The 17,952-nt window shown below is 39.3% G+C and overlaps 1 protein-coding gene across 5 annotated transcripts; it reads left to right on the top strand.

Moving 5' to 3' along the window:
- Window positions 1-613: 613 nt before the first annotated feature.
- eya3 (EYA transcriptional coactivator and phosphatase 3) lies at window positions 614-17,619 on the top strand. Of its 5 annotated transcripts, none has more exons than XM_076879572.1 (19): window positions 614-1,118; window positions 4,533-4,631; window positions 5,825-5,874; window positions 5,951-6,045; window positions 6,131-6,211; window positions 6,304-6,358; window positions 8,206-8,315; window positions 8,577-8,714; window positions 8,894-8,979; window positions 9,531-9,708; window positions 10,519-10,688; window positions 10,947-11,030; window positions 11,132-11,221; window positions 11,665-11,723; window positions 11,816-11,976; window positions 12,357-12,486; window positions 12,723-12,844; window positions 12,956-13,056; window positions 13,957-17,619. In XM_076879572.1, the coding sequence occupies exons 2-19, from the start codon at window positions 4,584-4,586 to the stop codon at window positions 14,035-14,037; spliced, it is 1,839 nt and encodes a 612-aa protein (XP_076735687.1). In that variant the 5' UTR covers window positions 614-1,118; window positions 4,533-4,583; the 3' UTR covers window positions 14,038-17,619. The 5 variants fall into 5 exon arrangements, with proteins under 5 accessions (XP_076735687.1, XP_076735689.1, XP_076735686.1 ...); XM_076879571.1 differs by having other exon boundaries at window positions 616-1,118; window positions 4,536-4,631; XM_004569199.6 differs by having other exon boundaries at window positions 622-1,118; window positions 4,536-4,631; window positions 12,357-12,471.
- The last annotated feature ends 333 nt before the right edge of the window (window positions 17,620-17,952 follow it).

The following is a 17,952-nucleotide window of genomic DNA, read 5'->3' as shown; positions in this document are numbered from 1 at the left end:
CTAATCAGTTTTTAAACAAGGGACATAATTTCCTCGAGAAGAGAAAAGATTCAGATGGCCAGAAATGAGAGAAAAATAGACTTCTTCTTTCGGCTGGTCCCTTTAGAGGTCGCCACCACCTCCTCTCTGAGGTGCCTGGAGCTCCTTGTTCAGCGTGTCCACTTTCCCTCCTCTACACATGTCAATCTCAACCGAACTTTGTCTCCAAACCCCTCAACCTGAGCTTTCCCTCTCCTTTCATTCCTCTTCTCTCCAGACTCTCTTCCACCTGCTAACTACTCTCACTACAGATCACATTACACAATTTTACTGTTCACTCACACTTAAGTGCATAGTCATATATATTTCCACTCTAAGGCAACGGACAGTGGTTTTCATTGTTAACTATTCAGTTTATTGTTAAGTTAGTTACTTGAGGTATGAGAAGACATTAAAAAGATTTTTTTTAAATATGCAGGTGAAAACTACACATGAAATAAAATAAAATAAAGACATTTTAATGAGAAAATAGATAATCTAGAACACTACTGTAAGGTCTGGGCTTCTCTGCTTAGGCTGCTGCCCCTACCACCCGGTCCTGGATAAGCGGAAGAAGATGGCTGGTCTACTGTTTTAAAAATCTTTCAACATTAAGATTGTCTTAAATTTTAAAATACTTGCTGATTATAATAGAATTATTGCTCATATATTGTTAATTTATTTATGTGCTACTATTGTGTCCAGTCCTTTGAACATCACAGTAAGGCTGAAAATGACACCTGGACTTTAAATCTTAGACTGAGCTAGTTTAAATCAATAAAGTCTGAACTTATTGTACCATTTTTTAACAATTTGTTTGATATAAACGAGCTTTCATGCGATAAAACAAACCCCGAGGTAAAACTGGACGCATTCAAAGCATGCTCACCTGTTCAAATAACAGCTGTTTGCATTTTACTCTCACCTGTGTCTGTGCGATGCTCTCGTCTCACTGTGAATCAGCCCTTCGCACATGCGCAGAACAGTCCGCAACGACCACTTCCTGCAAAATAGTGCTCCCTAACAACAGACAAAGCTTCATATGGTGGTTTCAACCAAAGGCGCTTAATTAAAAGCGTTCCTCCATCGCTCCTTCAATGGTAAGACGTGTCTCGATGATTTTGTTGTGTTTCGGCTTTTTGTTTTGCAATCAGCTTTGCAGCTGAATGCAGCAGAAGTGAGATGGTTTCACACGCTGCCATTTCAGTACCTACTCCAATGGCCGCTGGTCCCGACTAATCTCTGGAACGGGAAACTTTATGCCCGGGGGAAAACAAGTACAGCTAGTGATTAATTCCCCAGTGTACAGAGTTGGGAAGACTGCAGTGCATGCAAATTGAACAGCTGATGGCAAAGTTCACCGTAATTAAGTTGCCACTAAAGAATAAGTGATAATCGACATTGTCTGCTAACGTTGGGACGCTAGCGTTCCGGTGTGGTCTAAATGCTGGTGAGTTTGTGCTTTTTACTTGGGTCTGTTTGTTTCTTTTATTAGTTTGTGCCAGTCACTTTAAATTATTTAGTCACGTCTGACTTAGTATTCTATGCGAATTAATGTTTCGTTTGTCCCCGGATAGAACTGACGAGTTGCTGTTCTCCAGGAAGTAGACCGATGTCTGGCTTCACCTTCACAGTAAACTGTTCCCGGGTGCTAAATTCAGCTAACCTAACGGTAGTCTGTTAGCATTTGGAGATGTCATGGATGGGAACTTTTCGCATGACTTGATGCAATCTGTCGTTCCAGGATTAATGCTAGAATAATATACAGGACAAACAACGATGGTAGCATGTGCACTAGAGCAAACGCATTTAATAATCACAGTCCATACACAGATTTGCAGCCTGCACACGGCAATCAATATGACATTTTTAAGGAGCGATACCAGTTATTAGTAATTATTAGTAAGGAGAGTTGTGAATTAGTAATAATAAATCCGTGTTAACCACATATTGCTTTAGTCATTTAAATGTATATATTAAAAATGTGTAGTAAGGCTTTTAAAATTTGTAGTAATGGTTTTGTCATTCTGTTATCTGTCTCTGCATATGTCGTTTTTTAATGCTTTATTACTTTTTTGTGTACTTTGTACACTTCCCTTTCGTGTTATTCTTATTCATATTCATAGAATATTCATATTAAATATGGCCTGGCCCTTCTTAAATAAAACAAACCACAGCAATTGAAAGGACGTTATCAGAAGCCTGTTTTATGAAGCAGGATTTGGGCTTATCCAGGTAACTTCAGGGTTAACCATTAGTTTTTCTGTACTAGGAAGGCAGTTTACATCTTATATTGCCATGGTAACTTGTGGTGCAAACCTAACTTGCTATGCAGCAGCATGAAATCACCACCTACTGACCAGTCAGATGTCCCGAAAATTCCTGGAAGATCGCTTGTCTGCAGCTTGCAGAAGGCGCGTGAAGCTTTTCAATAGCAACTTTGTGGTTCAGTAGTAAATGTAGATTTTTTTTTTAAAATTTTTATTGTTTTTAACTTTCCCAGTACTGTCTAGCCTTGTATATTTTAATTATTTTTATTATATTATGTTATATTACATTATACTATATTTATAGTATTGTACTTGACACAGCCCTATTCTGACATGCAATTTACAAATTTTGGCACATCCAAATTAAATTTAGCTGAATTATCAAAATGTTACTAAGAGTTTTATTGGTTGGGATTTCATTGACTTATCCAAAAATGTCTATTACGCATAGCTACACAGTACATGGAATTCAGTGGTCTTGATATCAGTATTTGAAGCAACAACTAGCCTGTAGTTGTAGCGTTTGTTCCCTGTATGTTCTGTTTGACCTGTTTTTTTTTTTGTTTTTGTTTTTGTTTTGTTTTTTATTACTATCATCATAATGTAATAAAATTATACCTTAAAAATGTTTTTCAGGTCTTTTAACTGTCAGCCAAAACATAATGGGACTACCAGATAAATATGTTGTTTGCTGACAGATTGATAGAGGTCAACAAGGCTCACTCATATATGTATTTAATGTAGCTGCTTGTAACCCAGAACATTTTTGCCATTATACACAAGGTCAGTTAAAAATGTGCAGATGGTAAATGGTAAATGGCCTGCATTTGTATAGCGCTTTTCTAGTCCATAGGACCCCAAAGCGCTTTACACTACATTCAGTCATTCACCCATTCACACATACATTCACACACTGGCGATAGCAAGCTACATTGTAGCCACAGCTGCCCTGGGGCGCACTGACAGAGGCGAGGCTGCCGGACACAGGCGCCACCGGGCCCTCTGACTGATCTATCAGATGACTCTTATCTTCACAAACAGAATCAATCAGAATCAGAATACTTTATTGATCCCTAGGGGAAAACAAATGGGCTGATGACTCTGCAAACCTGAATAATACATTTAAATTACTTTTTTTTTAAAAAATCCATCAAACAATCAAATAATTATTTACTTGTTTAATCTTTTCTCTGTCAAGTGGAAGTAAAATAAGAAAGAAAGCTCTCTTTTAATTTTTTTTGGTTTTCTTTATTATTTTATGTTTTGTTTTGTCTGACCAGCAAACAATAAACTGAAAGGTACTCAGTTTTTACTCTATGATTTTAAAAATTAAATCAGATCTTCCCATTTGAAAAGCTGACTCCAGGTTTTACATATAAATGACTACAATTATTATTTTCTTGTTAATTTACTGACCAATGTTGCAGCTGCATTATATAAGTATTTATATCTGTTGGTTTAAGTGGGTCTTTTTGTTTTTTGCAGAAGGCATTCATTAGACTGAGAACTCATATAATAAAGACGTTTGGTAATCCAATGATCAATTGATAATTCATTTTCTTAAATGGGAGACATGCAAAATAATTTTTTTCTCGTTTTAATTCAGTTAACTTTAAAAATGTCATTATCATATATATTTTTTAATTCACTTATCTAAATCTCGCACAAGCCTGCATGTTCTTTAATGAACCACTTCTAAGAACAACACCTACCTGACACATTGATTTGGTGTTAATTTGCAGACTGACCTATTTTCTCTGATTGCTTTTACATTATGTCAGTTGAGTAAATGCTCATCCCTCCAGCTGTGGGCAGAGGCCCGTTAAAGTGAGCAGTGGACAAAACGAGGTTAGATCTTATCCCCCCGGGGCATCTATTGATATGAGAGCGTGCACCTGAGCAGCTAATGCTCCCAGAGGGTATGTTTTCGTTGAATGTAGGTTAGTTCGCATGTAAGGTGGCACGCATCCTTAATCCTGCAGTAAAAACAGAGTGGCGAGGACGTTGGTGAGCGTCAATGCCACACGTGCCTCACCTGTGAGTCTCGTGCTGGAGATTAGAGCAGGGTGCCCCACTTCCTTCATCGCCACTGCCTTCCTACTGATCGAACCCTGATAGGGGCAGGAGAGGGATTCACTTTATGGGACAAGGGGAGGGGGGAGTCACGTATGGGGTACTATATAAGACTGTGCTCCCACCATTGACTCTGTGCCTGTTTGTCTTTGCTTCTGTGGTGGTGTGAAGCAGGGTCCCGCCAGGCTCTCCAGGTACAGAGAGTAGGCTGAGTGTGCAGACATGTCGGGCCGCTCCGCTGCAGAGATGGATGACTCGCAGGAGCTGCCGGTGAGTATGCATGGAGTCATTTGCATAGTAACTTTACTGATTTCCTGTAACTGTTGTTTTGTGTATGATAACAAAAATGTGGCTTAAGGTTCATGCAAATATTTAAGATAGCAAATATTTAATTTTCTGTTCATATTTTCTGTTTTAGCCAACGCAAAGTTGAATTTTAGGAGACAGCTTCAGTCAGTCTTTATCTTTATTTTCTGTTTTTGTGTTCATCTCTATGAGAGATGCCAAAGAAAATGTCATTATACCCAAGCATACCCACCGTTTAACAGTTTGTTTGTTTTTTAAAGGTCTTAATCACTCAAGTTCAGTCAAGTTTTCTGATAAAATGATAAGAAAGTGTATATACTTATGATATGATATGATAATTAGATTATACAGACTTTTTGCCTTATTTGTATATAGACCAATCATGATTACCTGCATGGTCACAACCAAAGGCCTGTTTTGAGGCAGGAAATACTCTCACAGTGTATAATTTTTTTTGTGGAGCATTAAAAGGCTTTTGCTCTCTTTTTATCATCTAAAAGCTAATTGATGGTTAATTGAGACAATCGATGATATGCAGATTAATCTGCTACCCGCAAAATACGTCTATTAAAGTATTACAAATCTGTTTATACACAAGAATTATTTACAGCGGTGTACAGCTGTTTTCTCTTGTCAGTGTGGTGAGCTGTTTTACTTTTTTCTATATTCAACATTCAGTTTGAGTTTTATTAACATTATTTTACCTTATATTTTACTTACATATTGGACTCCTGTATTTTTTTTAAACTATAGATTTCTATTTAATTTAGCCCTTTCCCTCTAATCTCTCTAACTGAGCAGTTTTGTTTTGTTAGTTTACCTTTATTTTATGGACTTATTCTACTTTATTTATGCTAATTTTCTGTACATTGTGTTTAATGTTTTGGCTGTAACACAGGACGATTTGAGATGCATAGATCATAATGATGTTATATTATATATTGTTTGTTTTCAGTGCAGTAAAGAACTGTTCTATTACCCAGAAGGTTGTCATTTACTATTCATGCTGATATCACATTGGCTGATAAATGTCAACCCATGCACCTTTTTTTCTTAATTAAAACTACATAAATAAATAAAACTGACTGTGTTCTGCTGCTTTGTTTAAATTGTGTGAGCTGTCTGACTTGTGTGTCTGCATTTTTGTGCATGTGCAGGCAAAGAAGGCCAAGATTGACGTAGATGGCAAACTGAAGAAAGAGTCAGGGTTGGTATCTACTTATATGGGCTCACCTATTTTAAATTACTGTTTAATTACAATAACATTTTTCCTGCTCTTTCAGTGATTTGGGGGGTGATGGGAGCCCAGACGCTGTTTTAGGTTCATCAGAGCAGGAGAACTCATATTCTGCCCTGTCCACAGCCCAAATTGATCCAGGTCAGTAGAATATGTTTAAAAATCAAAGGCTCATAATGTTCAAAAATGTTGCTGTAGTTTACTGACATTTCATGTGTGGCCACAGGTGAACAGGAGCAGTCCAGTGCAGAGAGGGGAGCTGGATCTCAACCATGTGGTGACTCAATTAACTCGTACGGTCATTCTGGTACGAACAGAAACAGACTCGGCTCTAAACAGTGCACAGTGATGTTACTCTTGTAAGTGCTCTTGTAGCTAAAATAGTCTCTTTTCCTGCAGCCACCGATGCCACAGCCACATCTGAATACACCCAACAGGTTTATCAGGGAAGCAAGTGAGTATGCTGCATGGAAGTGAGACATTAAACTTTATGGATCACTTTAGATTTATAGAGGGAAAAATGCAACATTCTCACTCACATATGCAATAAGTTTTCAAACAAAGCATACTAATCAGTTTCCACTCAGTTATTAACTTGTCAGAAGATCACTGTGGGGTAAATGTATAGATCTGTTTGAGACCGTTATTATAGTTTTGTATTTTCTGATTAGGTTTTATTTTTATTTGGTTATATTTAGAAAAATCAGTACAAGTATTACAATAAAAACAGAATTTTTGGAAAGTGGTTGACTCGCAGTCTCACTGATACAAAGTCTCATCAGGCAAGTTTTGTTTTACTGAACTAAATTTTACTGAACTATTATCTAGGGATGGGTATCGTTTAGGTTTTATCCGATACCGGTGCCAAACTGGTACTTTTGAAACAGTGCCAGTGCTTAAACGGTGCTCGAACCGGTGCTTAAAGAATGGAGAACACAAACTTTGTCCAAAAACCTCTTATGTTTTTTTTTTTGTTTTTTTTTCTTTTCTTTTTTTTGCAGTGTCTTTTTTTTCTGCAAAATGATAACCAAGTTAGCCTTTTCTGTTGATACAACATACCTCCTTTGGTTGGAACCGGTGCTTAAACAATGGAAAAAAACAAACTTTGTCCTAAAACCTCTCATGTTTAGCTGTTTTTTTTTTTGTAAAAAGATAACAGTGTTAGCCTTTTCTGCAGCTATAGGGCATATATGGTATCACTCTATCAAACAAGAAGACAGCCGCATGTAACTACGACGGTGTTTGCTAGTTCACCTTACGTGCATTAATTTAATAACGTGGTTAGCCTACTCAACGTAAATTACACACGAACAACATTAAGCTACTTGCGCAGAGAAGAACGGCTGCTGCTGCCATCATCATTCGTCATCATTTCTGCTACACTGGCAGGGCTAGGGGCCAGAACTCTCCTCTTCGGGTTCTTGGGGGATGTTGCTAACTCTGGGACCGATAACAGGCACCACACTTGCTGAGGTCTTGCAGCAAGCTATCAATACGGTGCATTTCTCGGCTTTAAAAAAAAACCGCTATGCGTCGCCAGAACTTACGTACCTGGGCCCGCCTACTATCCTTGGAAAGGTACAATGATTGGCTAGAATCCAAAGTGTATGACATCTCAGGGAAAAAAAAGCACCGAAATAAAGCACCGAAATGTGTTCAGCTTTTCGGTCTGGTTACTACCGTTTATGTCAGAACCGGTGCCATAATGGAACTGGATACCAGTACCCATCCCTACTGTTATCTTAGTTTGGTAAAATTATTATTTATTGTTGTCAGTTTTCCAGGTTCACCAACACCTAAATCAGTAGTTTCAGTTGTTTTAGTTAATTAAAATGTTGTTGTTTTTTTTAATCTAGTTTTATTTTTTAGTGTGGTTTTAGTTAACCACAGTAACCTTGGTGCACGATTTGTGGCATCCTGACTTTACCTGCAACGTTTGGACCTCATTTTAATTTTGTTGAGATGTTCCAAAGAAGACTTTTATTGATGGCTGCAGTTTTCTCCTTTTGTACAGCAGCTTCTACTCTCACCATGTTGCAGGCTTGTCAGACCACCAGGTTAGATTACTAATGTGCTTTTACGAATGTAAAAGTGATAAAGTAGGTGTTTGTATGTAAATGTGGTGATGAAAAATCCAACTCTGTGTGTGTGTGTGTGTGTGTGTGTGTGTGTGTGTTGTTTTTGTTTTTTTTTGTTTTTTATTACATCAAGACAAAGCCTGGCTCTTTTGTTTTGTATAATGCACCTGCTACAGGTGTACTCACTTTTGTTATAGGTAGTCATTCTCTCTCTCTCTTTCAGCCCAGCAGTAACGTCATACACCAGTCAGGTGGCGTTTCCTCCTCTGGCCCAGTCCACTGTGTACTCATCCTTCCCCCAAACAGGCCAGACCTACGGTCTCCCACCTTTTGGTTAGTGCCTGCTCTTTTTGGACGACCCTTTTTAAGGACAGTCTGCTCTCTAAAATCCAAGCATCACACTTCATGACTTTGCTTTTAAAGCCTCACTGTGCTTTGGCGCTGAACCAGTCTGCTTTTAAACCCTGCTTTTACACACAAACACAAATCTTGACGGGAGTACCCAGTTTACTAACTTTGCTGCATCTTCAGTGACCCACTTTCTCCCCTGCTGCCTCTTCATCTTCAGCTTCCATTGCTCTCTTTCATCTTCAGGTGCTATGTGGCCAGGCATAAAAACAGAGACAGGGCTGCCTGATGCGCCCTCTGGTGGCCAGCCTGGGTTTCTCAGTTTCAGCTCCACATATACCTCAACCCAGCCAGGCCAGCTGCACTACTCATACCCCAGCCAAGGCAAGCTGCCATCTCACTCTGTCTCACTGTCTGCAAATACCTGAAGAACACAGTAAAGGAGAACCTGCAGCGGCACAGCTCTGATTTCCTCTCTTGCCATTATAACATCATGTAGAAGAATTTTTATTTTTATATTTTAGACTTTGCATCTCTTTTAATGCGAATGTTTCTTTCTCTAGGCTCAAGCTTCACAACATCCAGTGTGTATTCCAACATCCCTTCAGCTACAGCCGCGACTACAACCGCCTCGGCGGTGGCCCATCAGGTGAGAATCAGTGATTCTCCAGTAAGATGAAGAATAAAATTATCTTTGTGTGTGTTTTTAAGAGCGGTTGGTGCACTGTGGGAGTGGAAAATTGCCTTTAAAATGACCAAAAATTAAAAGGAAAAAATTCCTTTCAAGCTATGAATGTATGCAAGCAAAGTGTTAATATGGTGCAAATCTCAAGCATGTATGTGTGTGCTCAACATGTTTATTGTGTGCTGTGGTTGGAGATTAGAATGCTAGACATAGTGATCTATAAAAGGATATTAAAAGCATTTGTAATGTATGCAAAAGTTCAGCTCAAACTTCAGTATTTTTGTCTTTGAGTGAGGGAAGAAATCCACAGGAAGTGGATGCTTTTGGGATCAAGTTTTGATCACAGAGGGTTCATCTTACTGTCTGACACAGAACCTGAGTTTGTGTTATGTTCAGTGATATTAGAACTTCTTGAAAAGATGAGATTGTTCCCACGTATTGTTACTCAGCCCTGCGTGGAGTCCTTTCCCATCATTCTGCTGATCACGTTTGTATGTTGTTTCACTTCTCTCCAGGATTTTAGCAGCTATAACTCTCTGGGACAGAGTCAGTTCTCTCAGTACTACACTCTTCCTCCCAGCTACGTGCCTGCTGGGCTACCTAACAGTGATGACCACAGTGGTGGTGCAGGTGTTGCTGGATATTCAGCAGTGAAATCAGAGGAGGCCGCCTCAGCTGGACTGCCTCCTAGAGGTTTTTGGCTTTTCATTATCTTTTGCCTTTTACCTTTTTTTCTGCCTTTGGATTCTTTACCTTAAATAACTGTCAGCACTTTGTTCTACAGCACATAGTAAATAGCTGTGTAACATTAACACACATTGCTGTACCTACATTTAAAGCAGGAAAAAGCACAGTAAGAATACTTAAACCAAAACGTCTCATGGTACTGTCTTTCTCTAAGTTAACTTTACATAAATAAAAACCTGAAAAATAACTAACTGAATACTGCACACACTGTTAAGGTGCTTGTGTTACTGTGTAGAAATATTTAACAAACTAGTTAAACAGTTAGGATGAAGTATAGTGTACTTTTTATTTTATTTATTTTTTTTATCAGTTCTCCTGTGCACTTGGCTAAAATTTCATTTTCAAGATGCAATTTGTTCTACATCCTGGAAGAACTTATAACAGAACTGTTCTGTTTTGTCTGGAGCTCTTTTTAGATATCCACTGCAGCCCTGCACAGCTCGAGACATTTAAGAGATGCAGATGAGAAATTTAAGATCTAAAGTTGTTGGATCAGACATTAAACTGTCAGCTTTAGACCAGGTTACACTGAAGTGTGAAGAGAGCAGCTAATATTCTGGATCTGCACCTCAGTAAACAAGTGAAAAAGTCTGCAGCCAATTCTCCTTTTTAATCCCATAATGTGCTGTGGAATTCAAAAAGAATTTAAATGGAAAATCTAAATAACTAAAATGAGAATCTTCTTTCAGCTGCTCTCTTGTTTAAAGGTTGTTTTTTATGCTGGCTGCCACGCTCATGTTCTTGGTCTCGTTTTAGATGCGTCCCCACCAGAAAACCTGCCTGTTTGTGCGGCTCTTCCTACAGCTGTGGCAGTGCCCGCTGGAGCTCGAGATCAGGACGAGGTCGGCCGCAGGAACTCGGTGGGCAAAGCCAAAGGGAAGGGCAAGAAGTCTGATAACTCTCCACCTGCTGAGAGTGACCTGGAGGTAATTTATTAAACAGTACTGGATATAATTAATAGCAGTGAGTTTGTTTTGACATTTGTGAAATCCTTACAATGATAGATATATTAATTAACTATTACAGGAACTAAACCATTTCTGTGTCAAGTCCAAACCCAAGTTATGTTTATGGGGTTTTTTTCATGCTTTTTGAAATATAATGGGAAAGTTAGAGAAGCAGGAAAAAGTTCACTGTAATATGGAGTGCAGCCCAACAGGTAATCTTGTTCTTTTGTGTTTCAGCGCATTTTTTTATGGGATCTGGATGAAACCATCATTATATTCCACTCTTTGCTCACCGGCTCTTATGCTCAGAAGTTTGGCAAGGTTGGTTTTTCCAAAGATGAATCCTTTGAGCTTACAATGCAAAAATTAGACCTATTGAATTGTGTAACATGCTTATTGTGGGTCTGTTTTATTTTGTTCAGGACCCGGCGACTGTGTTGAACTTGGGCTTGCAGATGGAGGAGCTGATCTTTGAGCTGGCAGACACCCATCTTTTCTTCAATGACCTCGAGGTACAGTGAAGTTTGTTTAGACTGGAGTGAATATGAGAGACGAGCAGCTTTTGCTTGTTCACAGCAGCTGGTACAAACCAGAATTCCAGATTTAATAAAATTTTTTACAAACTCACTGAGTTGTATGTCAGATGGAAGAAGGCAGATAGACAATAGGCTGACTGTGAAAAACCGGTTGAACTGCATTAAACAAACAAATGCGGCTCTGTTTCCTGACATGAGCACTTCTAAACTTACAACCAATCAAAAAGCATCTTATTATACATGTGAATAATAATCAGGTAACTGGTGAGTGTTTTTTCTGGTTCCACCTCCTTCCGTTTTAACAGGTTGAAGGTGTTCAAAAAGCCCCACAATTACTTGTCATACATGTTTTAGTTTCATATTTAATTAGTCCCTAACAAAACTAGGAAAAGAATCCCTCTACTTGTGTTTTCTTCCAGGAGTGTGATCAAGTCCATGTTGAGGATGTGGCGTCTGATGACAATGGACAGGACCTGAGGTGTGTTACACGCTGCCCCGCTAACTAACCCAGACACTACAAAATGCTTTGTGTCGTTCTGAGTAATCACAGGTAGTTTGTCTTTGCTTCAGCAACTACAACTTCATGGCGGATGGATTTAACGGCCCCAGCGGTGGAGCTGCATCAGGAACCACCACAGGAGTTCAGGGAGGGGTGGAGTGGATGCGTAAACTGGCCTTTCGCTACCGCCGGCTAAAAGAGATCTACAATACTTACAAAGGAAATGTCGGGGGTGAGTTTGCAAAGCACCGTCCTGTGAAGGCTTAAGTGACAGCAGCTCAGATGAAGGAAAAATACGTTCTCACATTAAAACACCAGACTTTTCTTCCCAGCTTCCAGAAACCAGCAGTGACTGGAGCTTAAGCTCTTTGTTTTCCTGCTCTTGTTACACAAATAAATGTTTTAGTACAGCAGCCAAAAACAAACAGCAAACTGTTAAGGAGGTGAGCTGCACTCAGACTTTGGAGTTTGAGCCACAGTAGGTGGATCATTGTAAGCATTTTGTAAAAAGCGTGCATTTCAGTGTTGCTCCTAACGGAGTTTAGAGCTTGCAGTGAAGAGGCTCAAAGGCTAAGCATAAACATCTGCTTCAGGGTTTTTTTGGTGTTCCAGGCCTGTTGAATCCCATGAAGAGGGAGCTGCTGTTGAGGCTTCAGTCCGAGATCGAGAATGTTACAGACTCCTGGCTCAGCACTGCCCTCAAGTCTCTGCTGCTCATCCAGTCCAGGTTTGAGCACCTCAGGTTATTGTTTTAGCTCGTAGGTAGTATGTCGTAGATTAGTTACTCCTTGTTAAAATATTTTGTTTGCATCTTTGAGATTCACCCTTAACCCTGAGTTATTGTAGGGTCTTTATCTTACAATTCAAACTGCCTTGTGGCAACTGTTGTTGTGATTTGGTGCTGTATAAATCAAATCAAGTACAGTTGAATTGGATGACGATGTTATAAATCTGTGTGTGTGTGACACCCACCAACAGGGGGAAGTGTATGAACGTGTTGGTCACCACGACTCAGCTGGTTCCAGCTCTGGCCAAAGTGCTGCTCTACGGCCTGGGAGACGTCTTCCCCATCGAAAACATCTACAGTGCCACAAAAATAGGTACATATGCAACCCGATTACTCTGTGTCAAATTAAAAGAAAAAAAAAGATCTGTTTATATCTTTATGTGATTCTTTATTTTCCTTTTCCCTGCGGTTTCCTGTCATGTAGGAAAAGAGAGCTGCTTTGAGAGGATCGTCTCTCGCTTTGGGAAAAAAGTGACTTATGTGGTGATCGGTGACGGCCGAGATGAGGAATTTGCAGCAAAACAGGTAAAACTCCATTTTTGCCTTTTTTTTTTTTTTTTCTTAAACTATTTCATTTCAAATTGGATGATCTGCAGCATTTTATGATTTTTTTGACCCATTTTAATGGAACAATTCGATTGTGTTTTTGTGTGGACAGGCAGAATTTCAGATTTTTAGGAAAAAAGATGCAGGTACACGTTCCACATGGTTTTTGTTGTCTTTTTTCTTCCTGATCACGAGATCATGTACCAGGAAAAAGAAACAAGGCATGGTTTACTAGGAGAATCTGATCCTGGATGACATTGACTTGAACAGTTATTTACAGTCTGGCATGAAAGAAGATGGTTTATAACCAATAAACAAAAAAGATAAATGAGCCATTGTTCCACCTGCTGAAGTTACTGTTTAGACTGACTTGAATCTCCAGAGCAGATTCATCCTAGATCCTCTCTGAGAAAGTACCTGAATGGTACAAAGTTAACCTGTCAGGAAAAAACATATAAGATGAGAAGGACAGGGGAAGCTGGTTGACAACGAGTGAACTTTCAAAATAAGAGCCAGGAAGTTGTTTTCTCTTCCATGTATTTTTAGGAAGTGATTATAAATCCAGGGATTCTCTTGCATGAAAACTGTCTGCAGTAAAGTGGATTTAAGAGATGTTTAATTAGTCAAGCATTAAATATTCCTTTGCATGTTTGCACAATCTGTTGGAGCGGTCTGGCTTAAAAGTTTAGTGACACCCCCCCCCCCCCCCCCCCCCCCCCCTTCCCCCGGAACCCTGATTTTTCTACAATTAAACTAAATAAAGTTGCCATATGTAGACGGGAGACCCTCACATGGACAAAACACTTTGTCAGGCTGTGCTCTTTACAATTACACACTCTGCTTTCTTGTGCCTAATTTTTTGTCTCCTTCCCTCTGCAGCACAACATGCCTTTCTGGCGGATCTCCAGTCACGGCGACCTCGTGTCCCTTCACCAAGCGCTGGAACTGGACTTCTTGTAACGAGGATGCTGTTGAATGTTGTGCACTCAAAGGGAAAAATGTTGTCGTCGTACTGGTGACTTGTGGAGTGAAACTGTGTGTGTGGAAAAATTCTCCACAAGCCCAACAATCCACACTCACCTGTTAGAAATCTGCTCTCGCTGTCTGACGACTTGCAACTGGCTGTGTGTTGGTGAACGCTTTGAGGCGGACTTTGGGTCGGAGCCGCCTGCGAGAAACAAACTGGACGCGTCAGTCATCAGAAGTAAGGTTCCTCTCGCCCAGCACCCCCTCCTCTACGGCAGCTAAGCTCACTGCGGCTGAAACTGGCACTGATTTGGACACGGAAGGGATGACTTCTATTATCCAGCTTCTTCACGGTTTTTGGCTTTCATTTTCACATAAACATCCAAAAGTCCTGCAGCGAACACCATCCCTCAACTCTCACTGAGTTTAAACGGCTAAGGAGACGTTGTTTGTTGGTGGCTTTGTCTGTGGAGGTTGTCATAGCGTTTTATTTTGAAAAATCTCTTTCCAGGGTGACTTGAAAGCATCATTTTGCCTTTATGTTTTTCATTATGTTCCTGACAGTCATCAAGTATCAATTAATCCCACTTTTATGTGTTGCCTCTCATGTAGCCAGACCGTTATTAAACAAAAGGTACTCAGTGATGGAGGGCAGCAGGGGCCATTAATCTCTGACTGTCACGACAAGACCAAACCACACCATCAGTCAGCACCATCAGTTCTGACCTCTCCACTGTGTGTGATCTGTGGTCACCGAGCATGTGCTAAGGATAAGAGATGCAAACTGCAGGAAGTGGTAATAAGTGTGGGAAAACATGCACAGAGCATCATCAGTTTCATGGATGACTGGGCAGAAGGATCACAATTTTATTATTATTATTTTTCCCCCATTGTGTGGTTTTCAGACTCGTGGCTTCATTTGATGTTTTATAAGGCAAGAAAACAAATATGTGACTTAACAGAATACTGCAAAAATAAGTAATAAAAGTTTAATAAATGATAAAGAATAAATATTATAATGGCCTCCAATTACACTCCAGGGCTGGACTACATACGTAGAACTACATCCACTAAATATCTGACGTTGGTGTAGTTATCCTTTTTCCTCTTGTGGCTGTAAAGAGGTTCTCTAATTGAAGCTGAAGTTTTGTCATGACTGGTGATGTTTTGAATATATTTGGACTTGAAAACATTTTTCCACCCTATGCCAATGATAATCAACACTCTTTGTGTCCTTTGGGCTCCTCAGAGCGCAGTCCCAAGTGTCCTTGAATTCCCAGAAGAGAGGTGGAGTGACAAATCTGTAACCAGAACGAAACCGTGATTCAAAGGTCCGCACTGTCATATTCATTTCACTGTGATATGGATCTGTTGATGCCTGGTTAAAGTGTGCTGGTTTGGTCTTTCCAAAATTGTTCTAGTACAAGTGAACACCCGATTAATGGGAGTTTATTTTTTGCTCATAAGCTAATCACAAAGTAGAAGTCTTCTTTTCACTTTCCTCCTATTTAAAGAAAAGCTGAGCCCATCTGTGGTTTTAGAGAAATGTTACACAGCTGAAGATCATGTAGCGTTTTTATTTCTTCGATGACCCAAGTAACCCAAGTATGTTTTCAGAGTGTTTGAGTAGGAAAATATGAGCATCCATGGCTGGATTACTGAGACGACCCAGCAGGGACATATGAGACTAAACCAGACGCTTTCATACATGTGCCGTAGCCCTGAAATGTTTTTGACGTTACCTTGTCTGATTCGGTCCATTGGGGTCAATAACCTGCGCCTCTCTAAAACAAATACACGAGAACGGAGGAGCTTTGTTTGCTCTGCTTTCTGCACGCAAACTTCAACCGAACATATTCCCACAAATGAGAACACGTCTGAAGCAGATTACTTCCTGGTGTGCAGGGAGGACATAGTCCAGGGTTCATGTGTAGACTTGATGGCTGAGTTTCTCACACATGGATTAATCAAAGTCCTCGATCATGAAACTTTGTTCTTCAGAGATCATCACAGTGAGTTATTCTTATAATCTGGGAAACTTGCTGACTTTCAGATGAAAGCATAAAATATTCTGGAGTGTTGTTTTTCTTTCATCGTCGTTGTTGTTTGTTGATTTTCTTTCTTCCTGTTTATTTTCTTTTCTTTCATAAAAGTATTTTTTCATTGTTTTTCAAAGTACCAGAAAACTTGCAGCCGAATACTTTTGGCTTTTTGAGGCTCTGTTGGTCTTATTGGAGTCGTAGATATGATGTGCATCAAATTACTAATTAGGAAGATGATTAATAATTAGATGCAGTCTTAATTTTGTCTGTGAATGTCAGAAAGTGGTACAGAAGGCAGTCTAAGACCCAGATATTATTATAATAAAGGGGAAGAAAAAAGAAGTAAACGAGAAATGGCTTTACACACCTCCTCAGTTACTTTGAGTTATCGTCACTCAGCCTCACAACAACCCAAAGTCTTTCTAAATCATATAGGAGGGAATCAAAAATAAAGGATGACAGTGCAATAAACTTCTACTTTGCTCATTAACTGTATTTCGAGGGGTTTGTTTTGTTATGTAGACGGCGAGGAGCGCAGAGGGATGGACCTTCCCCAGTCTGAATGAGATTAAGACTGAACAATAACTGAGCCTGAAGAAGATTTTCACACACATGCAGCTTGACCGTTAAGAATGTGTATTTGTGTGTCGTTTTGTTTGTGTCCCGTGTGCATATTTATATTGTGCCTTTAACCATCATCTGTCTGCTTGATCTCAAAGGGAAATATCTTTTTATGTTTGATACACGTATCTCTGCATTGTTATTATCCAAAGTGTTATTTTACTTTATTTTTATCTCAATACTTTTTAAGTACTGTCGAGATTTTCTTTTGTTACTGAGTTTGACTTTTTTGACTTGATTGTTCTGTCTGCACTGCAACTGAAAGGTCTGGTAGAAAACTCCACATGCACTGCGGCTCAGTGTTTAAAGAAATTTAAAGTCCGGCGTTCAGATGTTTTCCTCCTTTTGACGAGGAGAATTTTTTTTTTTTTTTCTTTTGCTGTGAAACATTTAGCATCGCTTAGACAATCACAATCCCCGATGTTTGGTGTTTTTGTTTTTTATGGCAGGTCCGAAGGTGAAAGCAGCTGTAACAAAGCGTGCTCGTTCTGTCGTTCAGTTACTACCTTAGTGAATCTAAGGGAGAACGAGCAGTCCTCAAACAGAAAACTGAGACCTTTGCATCTGTTCAGCTTATTGAATGTTTATTTCTTTACTTTGTCTGCATGTCACGCCTGTTTTGAAGTATATTATCGTGGCCGTACATAATGACCATGAAATGTTTAAGGGACTATAATCTTAGATTTTCTTTTTTTTATGCCAAATATTGCTGTTTATTTTATATATATTTCATCTCATTTTCAGACATGTGAGGCTGTTTGCGGTCACATAGAGAGCCTGAAACTCAACACTATCATAATAATCAATGCTAATTATTTAATGACAGTAATCACTATTTCCTCCCAACAGCCCTGTAAGGTTTTCCTGTGTAAGACAATATAATGTAAATACATTTTAAAGGTTTCAGACTCAAGTTTGTGTGTTTTATTTTATTCAAAATGGGGGAAAATTAAAAAGAAATATCTGCAGATATAGACTGGAAGATTGTAGATTATAGTAGTAGAAATAACATATTTAGATTAAATATAACCTTAAAGTTAGATTCCGGTGTAGTCGGCTTTCTAATGAGAATGGGAAGTAGTCTTTTTGGTTTCTCTATTACAAGATTAATATAGCTGTACCAGCCATTGCTCACTTGTGTCCACACAGGCCCAAGAAATGCTTACCTGAAATTTAAAATAAATACTACAGTTTGGCCCATAATTCTTTGGACAAAGATGCAGTTTTTCTAGTTTTGCTTCTTTAC

The sequence above is a fragment of the Maylandia zebra genome, linkage group LG22 (genome assembly GCF_041146795.1).
Source record: "Maylandia zebra isolate NMK-2024a linkage group LG22, Mzebra_GT3a, whole genome shotgun sequence".
In the NCBI taxonomy this organism is placed as follows: domain Eukaryota; kingdom Metazoa; phylum Chordata; class Actinopteri; order Cichliformes; family Cichlidae; genus Maylandia; species Maylandia zebra.
The sequence above is the reverse complement of the archived record's forward strand: the minus strand, read 5'-3'. Positions and strand labels throughout refer to the sequence as shown.